This window comes from Ranitomeya imitator, chromosome 2 (genome assembly GCF_032444005.1).
Source record: "Ranitomeya imitator isolate aRanImi1 chromosome 2, aRanImi1.pri, whole genome shotgun sequence".
NCBI lineage: Eukaryota > Metazoa > Chordata > Amphibia > Anura > Dendrobatidae > Ranitomeya > Ranitomeya imitator.
The window spans coordinates 770,251,606-770,270,377 of record NC_091283.1 but is presented as its reverse complement, the minus strand read 5'-3'; the positions used below and the strand labels follow the sequence as shown (position 1 = coordinate 770,270,377).

Genomic DNA, 18,772 nt, shown 5'->3' with positions numbered 1-18,772 from the left:
AATTGCCTACAGCCAGCCCAATTTTTTTATTTTAGGCCTTCGATGCCTGTCTGCGGTCCATTCTTTCAACTACTACTACACTGACCAGGTCACTGCTGTCCGTGTACCCCTGGAACCAATTTAAAATTGCCTACAGCCATGTGTTATTATTTTAGGCCTTCGATGCCTGTCTGCGGTCACTCCTTCCACTAGACTTCCACTGACCAGACCACTGCTGCCCGTGTACCCCTGGAACCAATTTAAAAGTGCCTACAGCCAGCCCAAGTTTGTTATGTTAGGCCTTCGATGCCTGTCTGCGGTCACTCCTTCCACTAGGCCTCCACTGACCACACCACTGCTGCCCGTGTACCCCTGGAACCAATTTAAAATTGCCTACAGCCAGCCCAATTTTTTTATTTTAGGCCTTCGATGCCTGTCTGCGGTCCATTCTTTCAACTACTACTACACTGACCAGGTCACTGCTGCCCGTGTACCCCTGGAACCAATTTAAAATTGCCTACAGCCATGTGTTATTATTTTAGGCCTTCGATGCCTGTCTGCGGTCACTCCTTCCACTAGGCCTCCACTGACCACACCACTGCTGCCCGTGTACCCCTGGAACCAATTTAAAATTGCCTACAGCCAGCCCAATTTTTTTATTTTAGGCCTTCGATGCCTGTCTGCGGTCCATTCTTTCAACTACTACTACACTGACCAGGTCACTGCTGTCCGTGTACCCCTGGAACCAATTTAAAATTGCCTACAGCCATGTGTTATTATTTTAGGCCTTCGATGCCTGTCTGCGGTCACTCCTTCCACTAGGCCTCCACTGACCACACCACTGCTGCCCGTGTACCCCTGGAACCAATTTAAAATTGCCTACAGCCAGCCCAATTTTTTTATTTTAGGCCTTCGATGCCTGTCTGCGGTCCATTCTTTCAACTACTACTACACTGACCAGGTCACTGCTGCCCGTGTACCCCTGGAACCAATTTAAAATTGCCTACAGCCATGTGTTATTATTTTAGGCCTTCGATGCCTGTCTGCGGTCACTCCTTCCACTAGGCCTCCACTGACCACACCACTGCTGTCCGTGTACCCCTGGAACCAATTTAAAATTGCCTACAGCCATGTGTTATTATTTTAGGCCTTCGATGCCTGTCTGCGGTCCATTCTTTCAACTACTACTACACTGACCAGGGCACTGCTGGCCGTGTACCCCTGGAACCAACATCAGAAAATATAAAAATAAGTATTTTGCTTATAAAAAAGAAAATACTGGTGAGATATCAAATGCAGACATTTTAACATTAAAAACAAACACACAACTCTAATCTGGTACAGTACTAAAAATGGCCACCAGCTACAATTACTTTCTCCTGCAAGTAGTTAACTGAAAGTTTTTTTAAATTGAAAACACACATATGGCATCCACCGAGTGTTGTCCTGTCGCGTCTTCTTTATATTATTGCCGAGAAGATGCAAAATAATGAAAATAATAAAATCATTAATTACCAAAATAATAGAGAAAGTCAACACCACATTGCAAATAAACATTCATTCCAAATAAAGAAGCAGGGCGCGTCCGAGGGTGAGTATATACCTAATAAGAATATAATCACCCTCGGACGCGCAATGCTTATTTCCAACAGCCTTCCTTCCTAAGAATCAGCCCTTCCGTCGTGTAGAGAGACGTTGTGTTACACTCCAAGGTGTTCCCCAGGTTGCCTTTCCTGAGCTTCGATCTTCCGGCTCTCGTTTAGTAGTTCTTGGAAACTACTCTGCATTAGGCCTTCAAATTGGGTATGGGGTGTAGAGAGATGGTGTGTTCCACTCCAAGGTGTTCCCCAGGTTGCCTTTCCTGAGCTTCGATCTTCCGGCTCTCGTTTAGTAGTTGTTGGAAACTACGCTGCATTAGGCCTTCAAATTGGGTATGGGGTGTAGCGAGAGGGTGTGTTACACTCCAAGGTGTTCCCCAGGTTGCCTTTCCTGAGCTTCGATCTTCCGGCTCTCGTTTAGTAGTTCTTGGAAACTACACTGCATTAGGCCTTCAAATTGGGTATGGGGTGTAGAGAGAGGGTGTGTTACACTCCAAGGTGTTCCCCAGGTTGCCTTTCCTGAGCTTCGATATTCCGGCTCTCGTTTAGTAGTTGTCGGAAACTACGCTGCATTAGGCCTACAAATTGGGTATGGGGTGTAGAGAGAGGGTGTGTTACACTCCAAGGTGTTCCCCAGGTTGCCTTTCCTGAGCTTCGATCTTCCGGCTCTCGTTTAGTAGTTGTTGGAAACTACGCTGCATTAGGCCTTCAAATTGGGTATGGGGTGTAGCGAGAGGGTGTGTTACACTCCAAGGTGTTCCCCAGGTTGCCTTTCCTGAGCTTCGATCTTCCGGCTCTCGTTTAGTAGTTCTTGGAAACTACACTGCATTAGGCCTTCAAATTGGGTATGGGGTGTAGAGAGAGGGTGTGTTACACTCTAAGGTGTTCCCCAGGTTTCCTTGCCATTGCTTCGGTCTTCCGACTCTCGTTTAGTAGTTGTAGAAAAGTACACTGCATTAGGCCATACAAAATGGGTATGGGGTGGAGAGAGATGGTGTGTTACACTCCAAGGTGTTCCCCAGGTTGCCTTTCCTGAGCTTCTATCTTCAGGCTCTCATTAAATTGTGGTTAAATGGAACAACTGCATTTGGCGTACTAGTTGGTTTGGGGCCTACTATCGGTGTCTGCCACTCCTTGCTGTTCTCCTCCACTGAACAAAGCTGTGCCGCCTGTTTACTACGGTTGCCAATTTTGAACTGCATTTCGACTACTTACTGATTTGGCCCTACTCTCTGTGTCAGCCTCTCATTCCAGTTGTCCTCCACTGCAATGCCCCCTGGTTATTCCTGTGTTACCAATTTTGAACTGCATTTAGCCCACTTTCTTCTTTGGGCCTATATCTGTGTTTCCACTTCATCGTGCCCATTGCCCAGCCAGTGATAGATGAGTCTGCTGGTACATTGACCCATAACGCAACATTCCCCGTGCACGCTACACAACAACATTGTGACCCTGCTGAAAGTCAGGTTGCTCTTCCCGCATACCATACCACCTTACACGGGGACAAAGAGGAAGGTGCAGATGAAAGTACAGGTTCCTTCATCAGGTGGGGGGAGGAATACTAGTTGGCGACGTCACTGGCACAGGGCCTCTCATAGTACGCAAAAGTGTTGCTGCCGGTGGGAGGCGCCCCCGCCGTGCAAACACACCGCTGTACTTTGAGGGGCCCTGTGCCAGTGCCAATGCCAACGAGTGGGCCCCCCCTGCTTGCTCAGGTTCACAGCACTTGCAAAGTTGAAATACTTACCTCTCCCTGCTCCACTGCCGTGACGTGGTCCAGATTTCCTGGGCCCACTAATTACTTGAACCAGCCCTACCCCCCACAACTTTAGCCAAATGACCCCCAATTTCAAATGCCTTCCAATTATTATAAGGTAAATTACGCTTGACAAGCTTCATTAAGAAGAATGGATGGTTTTGACATTAAAATGGCCACTCTAGGTGTTTTCCTGGCCCCCACTCACTGCCGACTATGCTGCCCCATTGACTTGCATTGGGTTTCGTGTTTCGGTCGATCCCGACTTTACGTCATAATCGGCCGATTTCACTCGACCCGACTTTGGACATAGTCGGGTTTCGCAAAACCCGGCTCGACTCTAAAAAGGTCAAGGTCGCTCAACTCTAGTGAGGACTCACAAGTCTGCAGTCACAATAGGTCATCTATCTCCTCGACCGGGGTCCGACACCCCCTGTTATCGGTGCCAGCCCGCTGCCGGCTGGAAGTACTCCCTTACGGGGCTGCTCCATCTTCTGATAGTTGCCACCGCAGGGTACTTCATATCCGTTTCATATTAATATGAATAGGAGGCAGATGTTTAGTACCGAGGCCCGGTCACTATAAGGCCGGCTTCACACTTGCGAGTTTTACGGACGTAAGAGCGCAGAAACTACGTCCGTAAAACTCGCAAAAAATACGGCACAATTATTCTCTATGCCCCTGCTCCTATCTGCCGTATTTTACTGATCAGTATTATACGGCTTTCTACGGCCGTACAAAATCGCAGCATGCTGCGTTTGTCACCGTACTGCGCAAAAAATACGCCAATGAAAGTCTATGGAAGCGTGAAAAATACGGATTACACACGGACAAGCAGTGTGACTTGCGAGAAATACGCAGCGGTGTTAGAGAGAAAAGCCGGTAATTCAGTGCGGTGTACAGTAAAATCACACTGACAGCTTACAGTCCAATAGGTAGAATAAATGTGTACACATAGAATAGGTGTGTATATATATATATATATATATATATATATATATATATATGTCAGTGAGACACATATATGTATATATATTAATATTTATTCCAGCGCTATACAGCTTGAAAGCCGGTAATTCAAATACCGGCTTTTTCTTTCTCCTTCCTAAACCCGACATGATTTGAGACATGGTTTACATACAGTAAACCATGTCTTCTCTCCATTTTTTTTGCAGATTCCACACTACTAATGTCAGTAGTGTGTATCTGCAAAATTTGGCCGTTCTAGCTCTTAAAATAAAGGGTTAAATGGCGGAAAAAATTGGCGTGGGCTCCCGCGCAATTTTCTCCGCCAGAGTAGTAAAGCCAGTGACTGAGGGCAGATATTAATAGCCTGGAGAGGGTCCATGGTTATTGGCCCCCCCCCTGGCTAAAAATATCTGCCCCCAGCCACCCCAGAAAAGGCACATCTGTAAGATGCGCCTATTCTGGCACTTGGCCACTCTCTTCCCAAACCCCACCTTGCTATTGTAAGGTGACATTAAGCCTAATTAATAATGGAGAGGCGTCAATTATGACACCTATCCATTATTAATCCAATTGTAGTAAAGGGTTAAATAAAACACAAACACATTATTTAAAATTATTTTAATGAAATAAAAACAATGGTGATTGGAGTATTTTATTCTACGCCCAATCCAGTCACTGAAGACCCTCGTTCTGTAAGTAAAAAAACATAATAAACCAACAATATACTTACCCTCCGCAGATCTGTAACGTCCAACGATGTAAATCCTTCTGAAGGGGTTAAAACATTTTGCAGCAAGGAGTTCTGCTAATGCAGGCTGCTCCTTGCTGCAAAACCCCGGGGAATGAGGCTAAATATAGATCATTCTAGGAAAGTTCCCACGATCTATGAACATCCAGCAGAGGGCGCCTCACCGCAAATGAAGCTAAATATAGAGCATTGATCTATATTTAGCCTCATTCCCCGGGGTTTTGCAGCAAGGAGCAGCCTGCATTAGCGGAACTCCTTGCTGCAAAATGTTTTAACCCCTTCAGAAGGATTTACATCGTTGGACGTTACAGATCTGCGGAGGGTAAGTATATTGTTGGTTTATTATGTTTTTTTACTTACAGAACGAGGGTTTTCAGTGACTGGATTGGGCGTAGAATAAAATACTCCAACAACCATTGTTTTTATTTCATTAAAATAATTTTAAATAATGTGTTTGTCTTTTATTTAACCCTTTACTACAATTGGATTAATAATGGATAGGTGTCATAATTGACGCCTCTCCATTATTAATTTGGCTTAATGTCTCCTTACAATAGCAAGGTGGCATTAACCCTTCATTACCCCATATCCCACCGCTACATGGGAATGGGAAGAGAGTGGCCAAGTGCCAGAATAGGCGCATCTTCCAGATGTGCCTTTTCTGGGGTGGCTGGGGGCAGATATTTTTAGCCAGGGGGGGCCAATAACCATGGACCCTCTCCAGGCTATTAATATCTGCCCTCAGTCACTGGCTTTACTACTCTGGCGGAGAAAATTGCGCGGGAGCCCACGCCAATTTTTTCTGCCATTTAACCCTTTATTTTAAGAGCTAGAACGGCCAAATTTTGCAGATACACACTACTGACATTAGTAGTGTGGAATCTGCAAAAAAAATGGAGAGAAGACATGGTTTACTGTATGTAAACCATGTCTCAAATCATGTCGGGTTTTAGGAAGGAGAAAGAAAAAGCCGGTAATTGAATTACCGGCTTTCAAGCTGTATAGCGCTGGAATAAATATTAATATGTATACATATATGTGTCTACTGACAATATATATATATATATATATATATATATATATATATATATATATATATATATATATATTTTTTTTTTTGGGACACATGGATCCCTTGTATAGGCGTATGTTGGTTTTGCAAGCCTGCGAGAAAACCACGCAGTACGGATGCCATACGGATTACATACGGAGGATGCCATGCGCAAAAAACGCTGACACACCCTGCCTACGGAGGAGCTACGGACCACTATTTTCGGGACTTTTCAGCGTATTACGGCCGTAATATACGGACCGTATTTTCATACGCTGAGTGTGAAGCCGGCCTAAGAAGATAGACCAGCCTTGTAAGTGAGTACTTCCAGCCGGCAGCGGGCTGGCACTGATAACAGCTGATCGTCGGAGGTGCCGGGTTTCCGACTCCAGTCGAACAGACATAGATGATAATGTAACAGCGGTGGAAAACCCCTTAAGGCTAGGTTCACATTTGTGTTGGGCAGGGCTGCATAGTTCCTCCGTTAAGCCCCGCCCTCTGCCGCACCTCTTCCATTCAGCTCCGCCTGCATCTGCATGCGTCCTGGGTACCTATCTTTAACATTGGGTACGCAGGCCACATGCGGATGTATGCGGATGCCTCTGCATGCATCGTTTTGACACTGCGCCAAACTGCGTAGAACGCAACATGTTGCATTTTGTTGGGGTCAGCGCAGCGTCAAAACGACGCATCTGCATACATCCGCATGGCCTGCGTACCAAATGTTAAAGATAAGTACGCAGGACGCATGCAGATGTAGGCGGAGCTGAATGGAAGAGGTGCTGCAGTAGGTGGGGCTTCAGAGAAGAAGTACGCAACCCTCCGCAGCTCTGCCCAACGCAAATGTGAACCTAGCCTAAGAAACATAAAAAAATGCATAACAAAGTATGTAGAGTATGCGCGATTATTTAATAACGTCGATCTGTTGATGAATTTCTATTGAAGATTTGTATTGTTTGTGTTTTTTGTTCCCATGACGTGTCCAGATTGTAGCATACTCTTCCAAATCCAAAGATCTTGGACCGAACTGTTACAGACATGACATCTGGTGTCTTCACAAATGAGAGAATGAGACATTATTCCACAGCAACAATCCATGTAAAATAGAGACTTGGAGAGAGGAAGTCATTTGCAGATTTTCTTTCTTTTTTTGTTCCTCTTTTCCCACATCGGAGTGGAAGTAGTAGAGATAAACACTGCTTACTACACGAGCATTATTACATGACGTTTATTTCCCATGGCTTTGTCTCTTTTATTTTACAATCTGTTGATCTCATTGTAAAGGAAGACAAATCTTTTGCTGTTTGTGATCTTTAATCCTTAGTTTGCTTATTCTAATTCTCCTGAATACGGATTATATTGCAATCATTGATCACTTTCATGTACCGCAAGGTGATTACGGTACTTTGTGAAAAACACAAGAATTAGATTAATGCTACATGTCAACAATAAAGAAACAAAAATCAGCAAATGAGCCAGTGCTACCGGCCATCAATGAAGTTAGGCACCGCAATTGTACACTTTTGGGCAAGGTCGGTAAAGCCGGATGTGGTCATATTAAAGAAAAATAAAAATATGGATATGATGCTGTTCCAAATACATCCCTGCAAATCTTGACTCAGTCAATGGTGTCAGTAGAGCCTTACTTTATGGTGGCTAATGCTGTGTTGTATAAAAAATGGAATTCTTAATTTTCTCTTCCCTTCTTTCTAATGATCATTGCCTCCAGCTTTCTAAGTAGTCATGGCTGTCCCCTTCCAAGACTCCCCCAGTGTAGTACGACAACCCGACCAGGGTATAGGGTGTATATGTATGTAAGTGTATATGTATATATATATATATAACAGGAACAGCATCTAGTACTACCTCAATGGTGTGTAAAGCTCTCCCAACCAGCAGTCCAAACGGCCTCCAGTAATAATCTCAAAAAAAGAAAAGCAGCACAAGAAATAATAGAAAAAAGTGGACTTTATTGCCTGAGCAGGCGTGGCAACGTTTCGGATATAAGAAAAAGGATTCTTATATCCGAAACGTTGCCACGCCTGCTCAGGCAATAAAGTCCACTTTTTTCTATTATTTCTTGTGCTGCTTTTCTTTTTTGATAAAAAATAAAAATAAAATACTATATATATATATAGATAGATAGATAGATAGAGATAGATAGATAGATAGAGAGAGATAGATAGATAGATAGATAGAGAGAGAGATAGATAGATAGATATATAGAGATATATAGATAGATATATAGAGATATATAGATAGATATATAGATATAGATAGTATGTCTAAGGATCACTTCCGTCTTTCTGTCTGTCCTTCTGTCTCACAGATATTCATTGGTCGCGGCCTCTGTCTGTCATGGAAATCCACGTCGCTGATTGGTCGTGGCTGTTTTGCCGCAACCAATCAGCGACGGGCATAATCCGAAAGAAAATGGCCGCTCCTTCCTCCCCGCAGTCAGTGCCCAGCGCCTGCATACTCCCCTCCGGTCAGCGCTCACACAGGGTTAATGGCAGCATTGACCGCGGTGTAACGCACTCGGTTAACGCTGCTATTAACCCTGTGTGACCAACTTTTTACTATTCGTGCTGCCTATGCAGCATGAATAGTAAAAATATCTAATGTTAAAAACGAGCGACGAGCATCGGTAACCGGCCGCTTCGATCCGGAAGGCGAGTATGTAACTATTTTTTATTTTAATTCTTTTTTTTTTTTTTTTTTTAACAGGGATATGGTGCATACTAAGTGACTGGCCAATATACTACGTGACTTGGCAGTATACTACGTGACTGTGCTGTATACTACGTAGCTCTGTGCTGTATACTACGTGACTGGGCAATATACTATGTGGCTGGGCAATATACTACGCGGACATGTATATTCTAGAATACCCGATGCGTGAGAATCGGGCCACCATCTGGTGTGTGTGTATATATATATATATATATATATATATATATACATATATATATATATATATATATATATATATATATATATATATATATATAATTTTTATTTTTTTTTTGCACTATTTTGGTCATTTTAATAAATTATGATATCATTACATATCAAAATGTAGATTAGTTCACCACTGCTCGGTTGCCGGCCGAATGATCCTCCAAAGCTTTGCTCGGCCAACAGGCTTTGGAGTCAAGAGGCCTATTGTTAACAGAAGATGCTCATGCAGATTAAAGGAGTTGTCCAGTGTTTTGGAATGGTCAGAATAGCAAAGTGCTTGTAAAAGCCATTTACTTCTGGTTAAAAAAAATATATTTAAATAATTAAATTTTTGGTAGCTTTAGCTCATTGCCTAGATAAATAGCCACCTCTGCCATGACCCGTTCACAGGCAAAGAGCTCGCGCTTTCTGGCTGTTCCCATGCCCTCCTCTGTTAATGCTAAGGAAACCCCCCCCCCCCTCCAAAGCAGCAATGGAGAGTGCACAGATCGGGCTGGCAGCTCAGCTATGCCGCTGACACGAATTTTCAATCAAGAGCGCACTGGCAGCTAAGAAGCAGAGTAGCAGTGCGCTCCCGAAGAACAAATATGACAGTCCCTTTACTGCAGTGTTGTATAAGTATTTGGCACCCACATGTATTACACCACACTTCACAATTATGCAATGTGAAAAAGTCAGTTTTCTTGTAATGATACTCCATGCTAGTGACGGCACCGTACAATTCATGGGGGGACACTTGCTGTAAAGTAGATTCTGTAGTAATTACGTTTTTTAATTACAGGGGATGGAGAGAGCAGCGAAGGGCCAGTTCTCAACGTTCAGCAGTTTCATTTCGACGATCAACCAAAAGAAAGAAGCCGCCGGGAACAGATGCTCACCTACGCAGCTTGTTATACCCAACAACAAGCATGGTAAATAAGTCTTATGTACGCAGCTGCAGCCTGCGAAACAACAGCACACACCGCGGTGGAGAGAGCTGTGCCGGGTGAATAGAGCCCTGATAGTCACACACAAGCAGCTCGGGATTGTTCTCACCTTAGTTTTGTCTTTGATTTTTGTTTCTTGTGGTTAATCCTAAATGACAATTGTACGGCTTTGTGAGCGGTTCACATATGGGCCCGATATATTCCAGGCTTTTACTTTCCTAGGATATTTGCTGAATGGACCCTGCAGTGTGAACCTAGCCTGTTATGTAATGGCCATACGCTTTTAAAGCTGTTTGCCTATTTCTTTGGTGGACAACTTTTCCCATCAACTTCCCCACACTTGCTCTACTCACAGAAAGTTAGAGGTATTTACAGTCATGGCCAAAAGTTTTGAGAATGACACCAAAATTATATTTTCACATGATCTGCTGCCCTCTGGTTTTTATTAGTGTTTGTCTGATGTTTATGTCACATACAGAAATATAATTGCAATCATATTATGAGTACCAATAGGTTATATTGACAGTTAGAATGAGTTAATGCAGCAAGTCAATATTTGCAGTGTTAACCCTTCTTCTTCAAGACCTCTGCAATTCTCCCTGGCATGCTCTCAATCAACTTCTGGACCAAATCTTGACTGATAGCAGTCCATTCTTGCATAATCAATGCTTGCATTTTGCCAGAATTTCTTGGTTTTTGTTTGTCCACCCGTCTCTTGATGATTGACCACAAGTTCTCAATGGGATTAAGATCTGGGGAGTTTCCAGGCCATGGACCCAAAATCTCTATGTTTTGTTCCATGAGCCATTTAGTTATCACCTTTGCTTTATGGCAAGGTGCTCCATCATGCTGGAAAAGGCATTGTTGGGCGCCAAACTGCTCTTGGACGGTTGGGAGAAGTTGCTCTTGGAGGTCATTCTGGTACCATTCTTTATTCATGGCGGTGTTTTTAGGCAAGACTGCGAGTGAGCCGATTCCCTTGGCTGAGAAGCAACCCCACACATGAATGGTTTCAGGATGCTTTACAGTTGGCATGAGACAAGACTGGTGGTAGCGCTCACCTCTTCTTCTCCGAATAAGCTGTTTTCCAGATGTCCCAAACAATCGAAAAGGGGATTCATCAGAGAAAATGACTTTGCCCCAGTCCTCAGCAGTCCACTCCCTGTACCTTTTGCAGAATATCAGTCGGTCCCTGATGTTTTTTCTGGAGAGAAGTGGCTTCTTTGCTGCCCTCCTTGAAACCAGGCCTTGCTCAAAGAGTCTCCGCCTCATAGTGCGTGCAGAAGCACTCCCACCAGCCTGCTGCCATTCCTGAGCAAGCTCGGCACTGCTGGTAGTCCGATCCCGCAGCTGAAACAGTTTTAAGATGCGGTCCTGGCGCTTGTTGGTCTTTCTTGGGCACCCTGGAGCCTTTTTGACAACAATGGAAGCTCTCTCCTTGAAGTTCTTGATGATGCGATAGATTGTTGACTGAGGTGCAATCTTTGTAGCTGCGATACTCTTCCCTGTTAGGCCATTTTTGTGCAGTGCAATGATGGTTTCTTTAGAGATAACCATGGTTAACTGAAGAGAAACAATGATACCAAGCACCAGCCTCCTTTTAAAGTGTCCAGTGATGCCATTCTTACTTAATCATGACTGATTGATCGCCAGCCCTGTCCTCATCAACACCCACACCTGTGTTAATGGATCGATCACTAAAACGATGTTAGCTGCTCCTTTTAAGGCAGGACTGCAATGATGTTGAAATGTGTTTTGGGGGTTAAAGTTCATTTTCTGGGCAAATATTGACTTTGCAAGTACAGTAATTGCTGTTAAGCTGATCACTCTGACATTCAGGAGTATATGCAAATTGCCATTATAAAAATGAAGCAGTAGGCTTTGTAAAAATTAATATTTGTCTCATTCTCAAAATTTTTGTCCATGACTGTAGCTTCCGGGCAAAAATTATGAAAAGCTTAAAGTTCATGCTACAGTGATATTTTATCAGGAAAGTAAGGCATTTAAGTAGAAGTATGCAATGGTGATTTCCTCATCTCAAACAATTTATTGAAGCAAAAGCCAACAACAGTGGTGGGTATACTTCAACAAAAAGTGTCAATGTCTCAGTAACTTGTCATGTGGCCTTGAGCATCTATTACAGCTGACAACGATGTCTCCTGCTGTTGACAAGTCGAGTTATTGTCTGCTTTGGCATGGCATCCCACTCTTCTTGAAGGGCAGCCCTCAGGTCATTGAGATTCTGGGGTACAGAGTTACGAACCTCTACATGGCAATTCAGCTGATCCCATAGGTTTTCTATGGAATTCAAGTCTGAAGGAAGAGCAGGCCGCTCAATTTGAGGCTCCTCAGTCCCCAGCAGCCGTTCCCAAATGATGCGACCTCGATGAGCTGGGGCATTGTCATCCATGAAGATGACATTAGGCCTGTGTTGTTCGTGCAGAGGAACAATGACAGGATTAATGATGTGATTCAAGTAGTAGGGGCTTGTCACTGTGCCATTAACAAAGTGAAGTCTCTATTGACTAGACCACCTGTCCACACTGTAAGACCACAAAAAGCTAAAAAAAAAACCAGCATCTGAGCAAGCTCGCTCATCACTAGTAGAGATGAGTGATTATTTCAGTGTTCGGTTCGGCTCACGATCACCGAACTTACAATATTCGCCGATTTAATTGTCAATTAAATCACTGATTATAGCCAAACATACACAGCACAAAAGCTGGTGTTTCCCAAGCTGTGTGACAGTGTGGGAAACACCGGCGCAGCGTTTGTGATCGGCAGTGAAATCATCCCCGCCGGTCAGAGAGCCGCAGTTCCCACATTGTCAGAAGACAGCGTGAGCGCTCCGCTGTGATCGGAGGTAAAAGGTTTACCTCTGGTCACTGGTGTCAGCTGATGGAACTACAGCTCCCATCAGCTGACACCTGCTGCCGCTAATAACTGCACTGTAAATTAGTTAAAAAAAAAACCTGTGTGGGTTCTCCTGTGTTTTTAATGACCAGCCAGGCAAAACTCACAACTGGGTACTGCAGCCGTCAGCTGTCAGCTTCATCTTGGCTGGTTATCAAGAATAGAGGGGTCCCCACGCAGTTTTTTTAATTATTTTAATAAATAATGAAAAAAACGGTCTTTGGTCACCCTATTTTGATATCCAACCTTGCTAAAGCAGACAGCTGGTGGTTGGTATTCTCATGCTGGTAAGGGGCCATGGACATTGCCCCTCCAGCCTAAAAGTAGCAGCCCACAGCTGTGATGGTGGAAGATGTCTTGGATGCAAATCCAGCTTTCTGACACTGGGCCCTACATTGCGACCCAAACTCCTTTTTGTTAATCTTCAGATTTCATGATGTCTTGCCTACATTCAAGGTACCCAGTGCCTGAGGCAGCAATTCCGTTTTTGGTAAACAGTAGAATGATGTGCTTTACCAAAAAGCTCTATATTTGTCTCATCTGTCCATAAGACGCTTTCCCAGTAGGATTTTGGTTTACTCGTGTACATTTTGGCAACTGCAGTCTAGCTTTTTTATGTCTGTGTCAGCAGCAGGGACCTGAGCCTGCAGGACAGCTTTAATTTCTTTAAAACTTGATTGGGGCTGCTTATCTATTATCTGGGCTATACTGCTTTGCAACCTTTCATCAATTTTTCTTCTGTCCAGGGAGATTAGCTACAATACCATGGGTTGTAAACTTCTTGATTATGTTGTGCACCGTGGAAAAATGAATATCAAGATCTTTGGAGATGGACTTGTAAACCTTGAGAGTGTACATATTGCATAACAAAACATGGGGAACTGCAATAGATTTCTCAGAGGAATACTTTATTTTGTGGACCAGTTTCAAGGGTGCCAACACTTTTGGCCATGACTGTATGTATAGAAGAAAAAAGACAGTACTCAAATATTCCAATTGTAAAGAATGAAGATTTTATTGGCCCAATGCAACGTTTCATAAATTTGATCTCCACACATCTACTGAGACTTGGACTGAAGGGTCTTTCAAGTGCCGGAATAAAGTGTACCACAGATGTTCGTGAGCAGAATGCCATCTCTGCCAGTTTGTGGTGCTTAAAGGGCTTTAATGACTTGATGACAGATTAACTAGAAGGAAGAATTTAAGCACCCGTTAATGAACCACTGTCTGAAAGCTGAAAGCGATCACTGCAGGGAGAGGCGATGACACGGATGTTCGTTAGTGTACTTTCACACTTGCTGTATGGACAGTTTGCTTTTCGATGCACATATTCTACATATGGAACGTGTTTCTTTAAATCTGAACTGTGCATTTCAATAAGCGAAGCATAAATTAATGCAGATAAGTGTAAGAAACCTTTTAATATAGGTCATCAGAAATGTCTGCTTATTTCTCCACTTATGAGCCCCTTCTACTGTCTCCTGAACTCATCATTTACTCTTAAGAGAAACCCACTCAAATCTGTCTTGCTGAAAACAAGATGCTATGCCACCACAGTGAGGAGTCAGATTACACCTCCTATTACACAAAACTGAGAGGGAAGGCAGAAGAAGAAAGAAGCAGAACAACAAATTGTTCAGATTGTTGCTAGCTTATCCCAGTGCTGGATTCACAGCTACACCTCTCAGTACTGCCATGTAATTTCCTCCATGTTGCTTCTGCTTTATTCTGTGGTGCCAGAAGAGCATGGATCCATATTTGTGTTTAGTGCATGGAATGCATCATAACAGCTCTGCTATGCAAATTAGACACATAGTGGCCATTTCATTTATACTGTTGTTGCTCAGACCAGTCATGATGAAGGGCTCACTGAAGTACGATACACTGAATTCATTACGCATGCTACTTAATGAACTTTCTCAAATAGAGTGCACCTTTGTGTGCCTCGTCAGAAATGCTTATTCAAGTGGTAGTCGTCAGTTTTCATAAATTTGACAGGTGGATATAGCCCTACCCCTACCTGGCTTCTCCACAGGTTCTCATGTTTTGGCATGGCTGGCAAATCTGTAGTCAAGTCGCAACATTTTTGCTCAACTCTACACTGTGCAAAAGTTTTGCGAGTTTTCACTGCAAAAAGATGGCACTGTGGCATATATGAAAATATCCTTGAAATGGACACTTTGCACAGTTCCCCTCAGCTCATTAGATCATATAAAGGAATTTGACCTCTTATTTTTATTAGTCCTTAGTAGAAATGAGCGAATATTTCAATGTTCGGTTTGGATTGCAATAGCTGAATTTGCAATTTTCTCCGAACATAGCTGAATGCCATTTATGTCAATGGGAGGCAAAAACAAACGCATGCACAACACCTTATAACGGCCCCAAATGCTGCCAGAACACATCAAATGAGGGACAGACTCCAGGAAAGTGGCTTCAATTCACCCACAGTACAAATTGTAGCATGGCACTGCAGCCATCAACCAGGCATGAGGTATCGGGGTCTGGGACAGCATTTACAGCTTTCAATTGAACGTCAAAGTAAGACGAGGTGGGTGAGGGATGGGTGTAGATCTGCTGTGCTGGGAGCCCTGACACCACGTGCAACGCGTCTACCTGCTTTCATGCAGAGCCACACTCAGGTGGCACAAATATCAGTTTCGTTGACTACCATTGTCAGAAAAATTTAAGGATAGTAACACGGGTAGTTAAGTCCAAGGAAGTGAAGGCCTGACGGTGTCGGAGGCCTACTGCTACAGGCAACACGCATTTAAAGAGACCCAACCAGGAGTGTTCACATTTCCAAAAATTACTGACAGACACCACAAAAGTGGCATCACTTCCACCACGGTATAGATAGTATACGAGTAATAGGGACCAACAGGTCTTCCACTACACACAATCCAGCAGATGGACATGCAGCCAGTAGTGTTCATATTTAAACAAATGAGGGCCTGACACGAGAATAGAAATAGTGAGGGGCGTAACTACCGAGGTCGCAGCTGCGACTGGGCCCGGAATGCTTCGGGGCCCGCCCAGTTCAGCAAAGAAGCAGCCGGCTCTTGTCTGTGAAGTGAAGCGTGGGTACTGAGTCAGCAGGCGCTGTTATTAGCAGTGAGCAGGAAGAAGCCATGCTGCCTGGCCCTGTCTTGTTGTGGTTGGTGTGCGGCGGTGCGCGCTGTGTGGAGCAGGAATCTGAGGGCGGAACGTAACGAGCGGCCGAGCCGGTGACTGCAGGCGGGAGCACACAGCGGGCAGATGTGAGGCAACCGATGCACAGGGTTCTCCTAGTCCCTGCTCGCTGTGTGAGGTAAGCCAGAGTTTTGTGAGTGTATACACCGTGGAGACGTGTGTGACAGCTCTGCAGGGAGGCAGCCAAACTTTGTACTGGTTTTACTGCCTGCAAATTGTAGGGCAGCTGAAGGGTTCAGGTAACAGTGTCATCGCCCTGTGTTGTTCTGTAGCCCACATCCCCACACTGACTATATACAGTGGGAAACTAAAGTGTAGACAGCAGTTCCTTATGAATAGTAAGGTCAGTGGGTAAATGTGTCTACCTCTTTTACAATGCTATGGCCCAAATGTGAGCTGAGGTAAAACATTGCCATAAGCTAAAGGGGACCAAGCTTTCCTCTCTAGCCTCTGACATGTCCATACACAGGCACTCTTGCCCTCACACTTCTGCCAATATATACAGCCATGTGTGTGGCAGTAGTTTTTCTAATAGTCTTATCACACCTGTTGCCATACTTCCTTGAGGTGGGACTGGAACCTAGTTGACGTCTTCTAGTATTGAACTCCCATTTCCCAGCTCTGGAAATGCACAACTTATGGTTAGAGAATTGGCAGTATTACTTGTCAAGATATGACTTTCCCCACCAGGTAATTGCAGGGGTTAGAGGGGCACACTTTCATTTATAAGGGGTCGTTCCTGTCAGGCTGTGTTTACAGGAGCGTATTGCCATAGACACACTAGGGTGTGAGTTTGGATCGGGATACTCTCCACGAGGCTAGAGGTTGTGGTCTGTATACTGACCGTGAACTTCACTCTTGTGAACCCAGTCTACAACAAATTCTGTAATGGTGCATGTATTACTAATGCAGATGATGTTTGTGCGTATCGCCATTTCTAATTCGCCTATATATTTTGGCATGGGGGAGCGGGGTCCCATTTGAAAGTTCACTCCAGAGCCCATAACATTGTAGTTCGGCCACTGGAAATAGTATAATTGGGACCGACACATCTTCCACTACAGCTAACCCAGCAGATGTAGACCAACCATGACTGTTCACATTTCCACAAATTTGTGTTAACATTAGCAGAAGCAGCAGCAACCACAGCAGGCACAGAAACCACACTACAGATATCCGAGTGCAGTTACGTGGCATTAATGCATCACACAAAAAAATGCAATATCACCTAGTCTGTACAGTCTGCCATTGGGAGGGGGGCAAAAGTTTTTGGAGATCCTTGACTTGTTCATCTTGATGAAAGTTAGGCGGTTTACACTTTCAGGGGAAAGCTGGCTGCGCTTATCCGTCAGTACACCACCAGCATCGCTGAAGACACGTTCTGAGAGGCGAGCTCAGGCCACTCATCCATTTTGGAAGACCAAAATGTGAAAGGGTCCAAACCACAGTAGTAAGCAGTATTCCTAATCGCAACTATACAGGGATCATGTTGCAGATAGTGCCTTCTTGCTGCACTCATATGTCGGGTTCTACCATGAGGTCCAAGCCCATGCTGTGTTGGTGGCTGGGTAACAATGAGGCTAGTTTCCTCCGTCCCCTCCCACCAACCATGAACAACAGAGAGGGGAGGATTATCCTCTTCATCTGACAGTTGCTCGCCCATCACCTCTTCCTCCTCCATTTGTTCCTTGGATTTTGCACCTTCGATAAGTTTGTCTGTTATCACCAGCCCCCCTCGATTGCAGTAATCCACCCTCCCTTGGCAACCACCTGTGTGACAGTCTGGAACTTAAAGACAATGTTATCCCTTCTGCATCCATCTCTGCTTCCTCCTCTTATTCTGGGACCACCATCTCCTCCTGCAGGCTATTCAAAGTCTGCTCCAGCATATAGATGACCGGAATAGTGATGATGATGACGGCATCATCACCGCTAACCATCTTTGTAGCCATTTCGAACCTGCAGATGGGTGCAGAGGTCCTTAAGCTGTGCCCACTCCGTAAACGTGATATGCGCCACGCCCGTACTGCGTTGGCCCAGGCTATACAACATTACACTCTGCGTCAGGGCTCGTTGCTGCTGCCACAGTCACTGCAACATATGCAGAGTGGAATTCAACCGTGTCGGCACATCGCATATCAACCTGTTAACTGGCATGGCCAAAGACCTCTCTATCGATGACCTGAGGGGTGGGAACGGCGGAAATGAGCACACAGCTTATGTGCATTCTGGAGCAGCTCGCTCAGGCCAGGATAGCGGTGGAGAAAACTCTGTACCATCAGGATGAGGATTTGAGCCATGCAAGTCACGTGTGTGAGCTTGCCTTGCCATAGGGCAGCCATCAGGTTCGCACAGTTATCAGACACGGCCTTCCCTAGATACAGGTTCAGCGGATACAGCCATTGATTAAACTCAGTCTGGAGAGCTGTCCACAACAGTTCAGCTGTATGACTGCGATCTCCAATGCATATCCGTGTTAATACTGCCTGATTGCGGTGAGCCCTGGCTGCGCAGTATGGAGGTGGTGGAGATTCACTCTGCACTGTTGGAACTGTTGTCTCATTAAGGTAGATGTTGTGGGCGCAGTGTTGTGGGCGCAGGTGGAAGCCCTACAGGAGATAGAGGAGGCAGAAGCAGTGGAGGAAGTGTTAAATGTAGAGGTTTGTCCTGCAGGCCTTG

General features: G+C 44.6%; 1 protein-coding gene across 2 annotated transcripts in view; it reads left to right on the top strand.

Moving 5' to 3' along the window:
• HECTD2 (HECT domain E3 ubiquitin protein ligase 2) overlaps positions 1-18,772 on the top strand; it is a 255,198-nt gene that overhangs the window by 118,966 nt on the left and 117,460 nt on the right. For both annotated transcript variants that reach the window (XM_069753465.1, XM_069753466.1), the window contains exon 2: positions 9,844-9,973. In XM_069753465.1, coding sequence (XP_069609566.1) covers positions 9,844-9,973 — 130 coding nt within the window. The remainder of the gene's footprint in view (positions 1-9,843; positions 9,974-18,772) is intronic.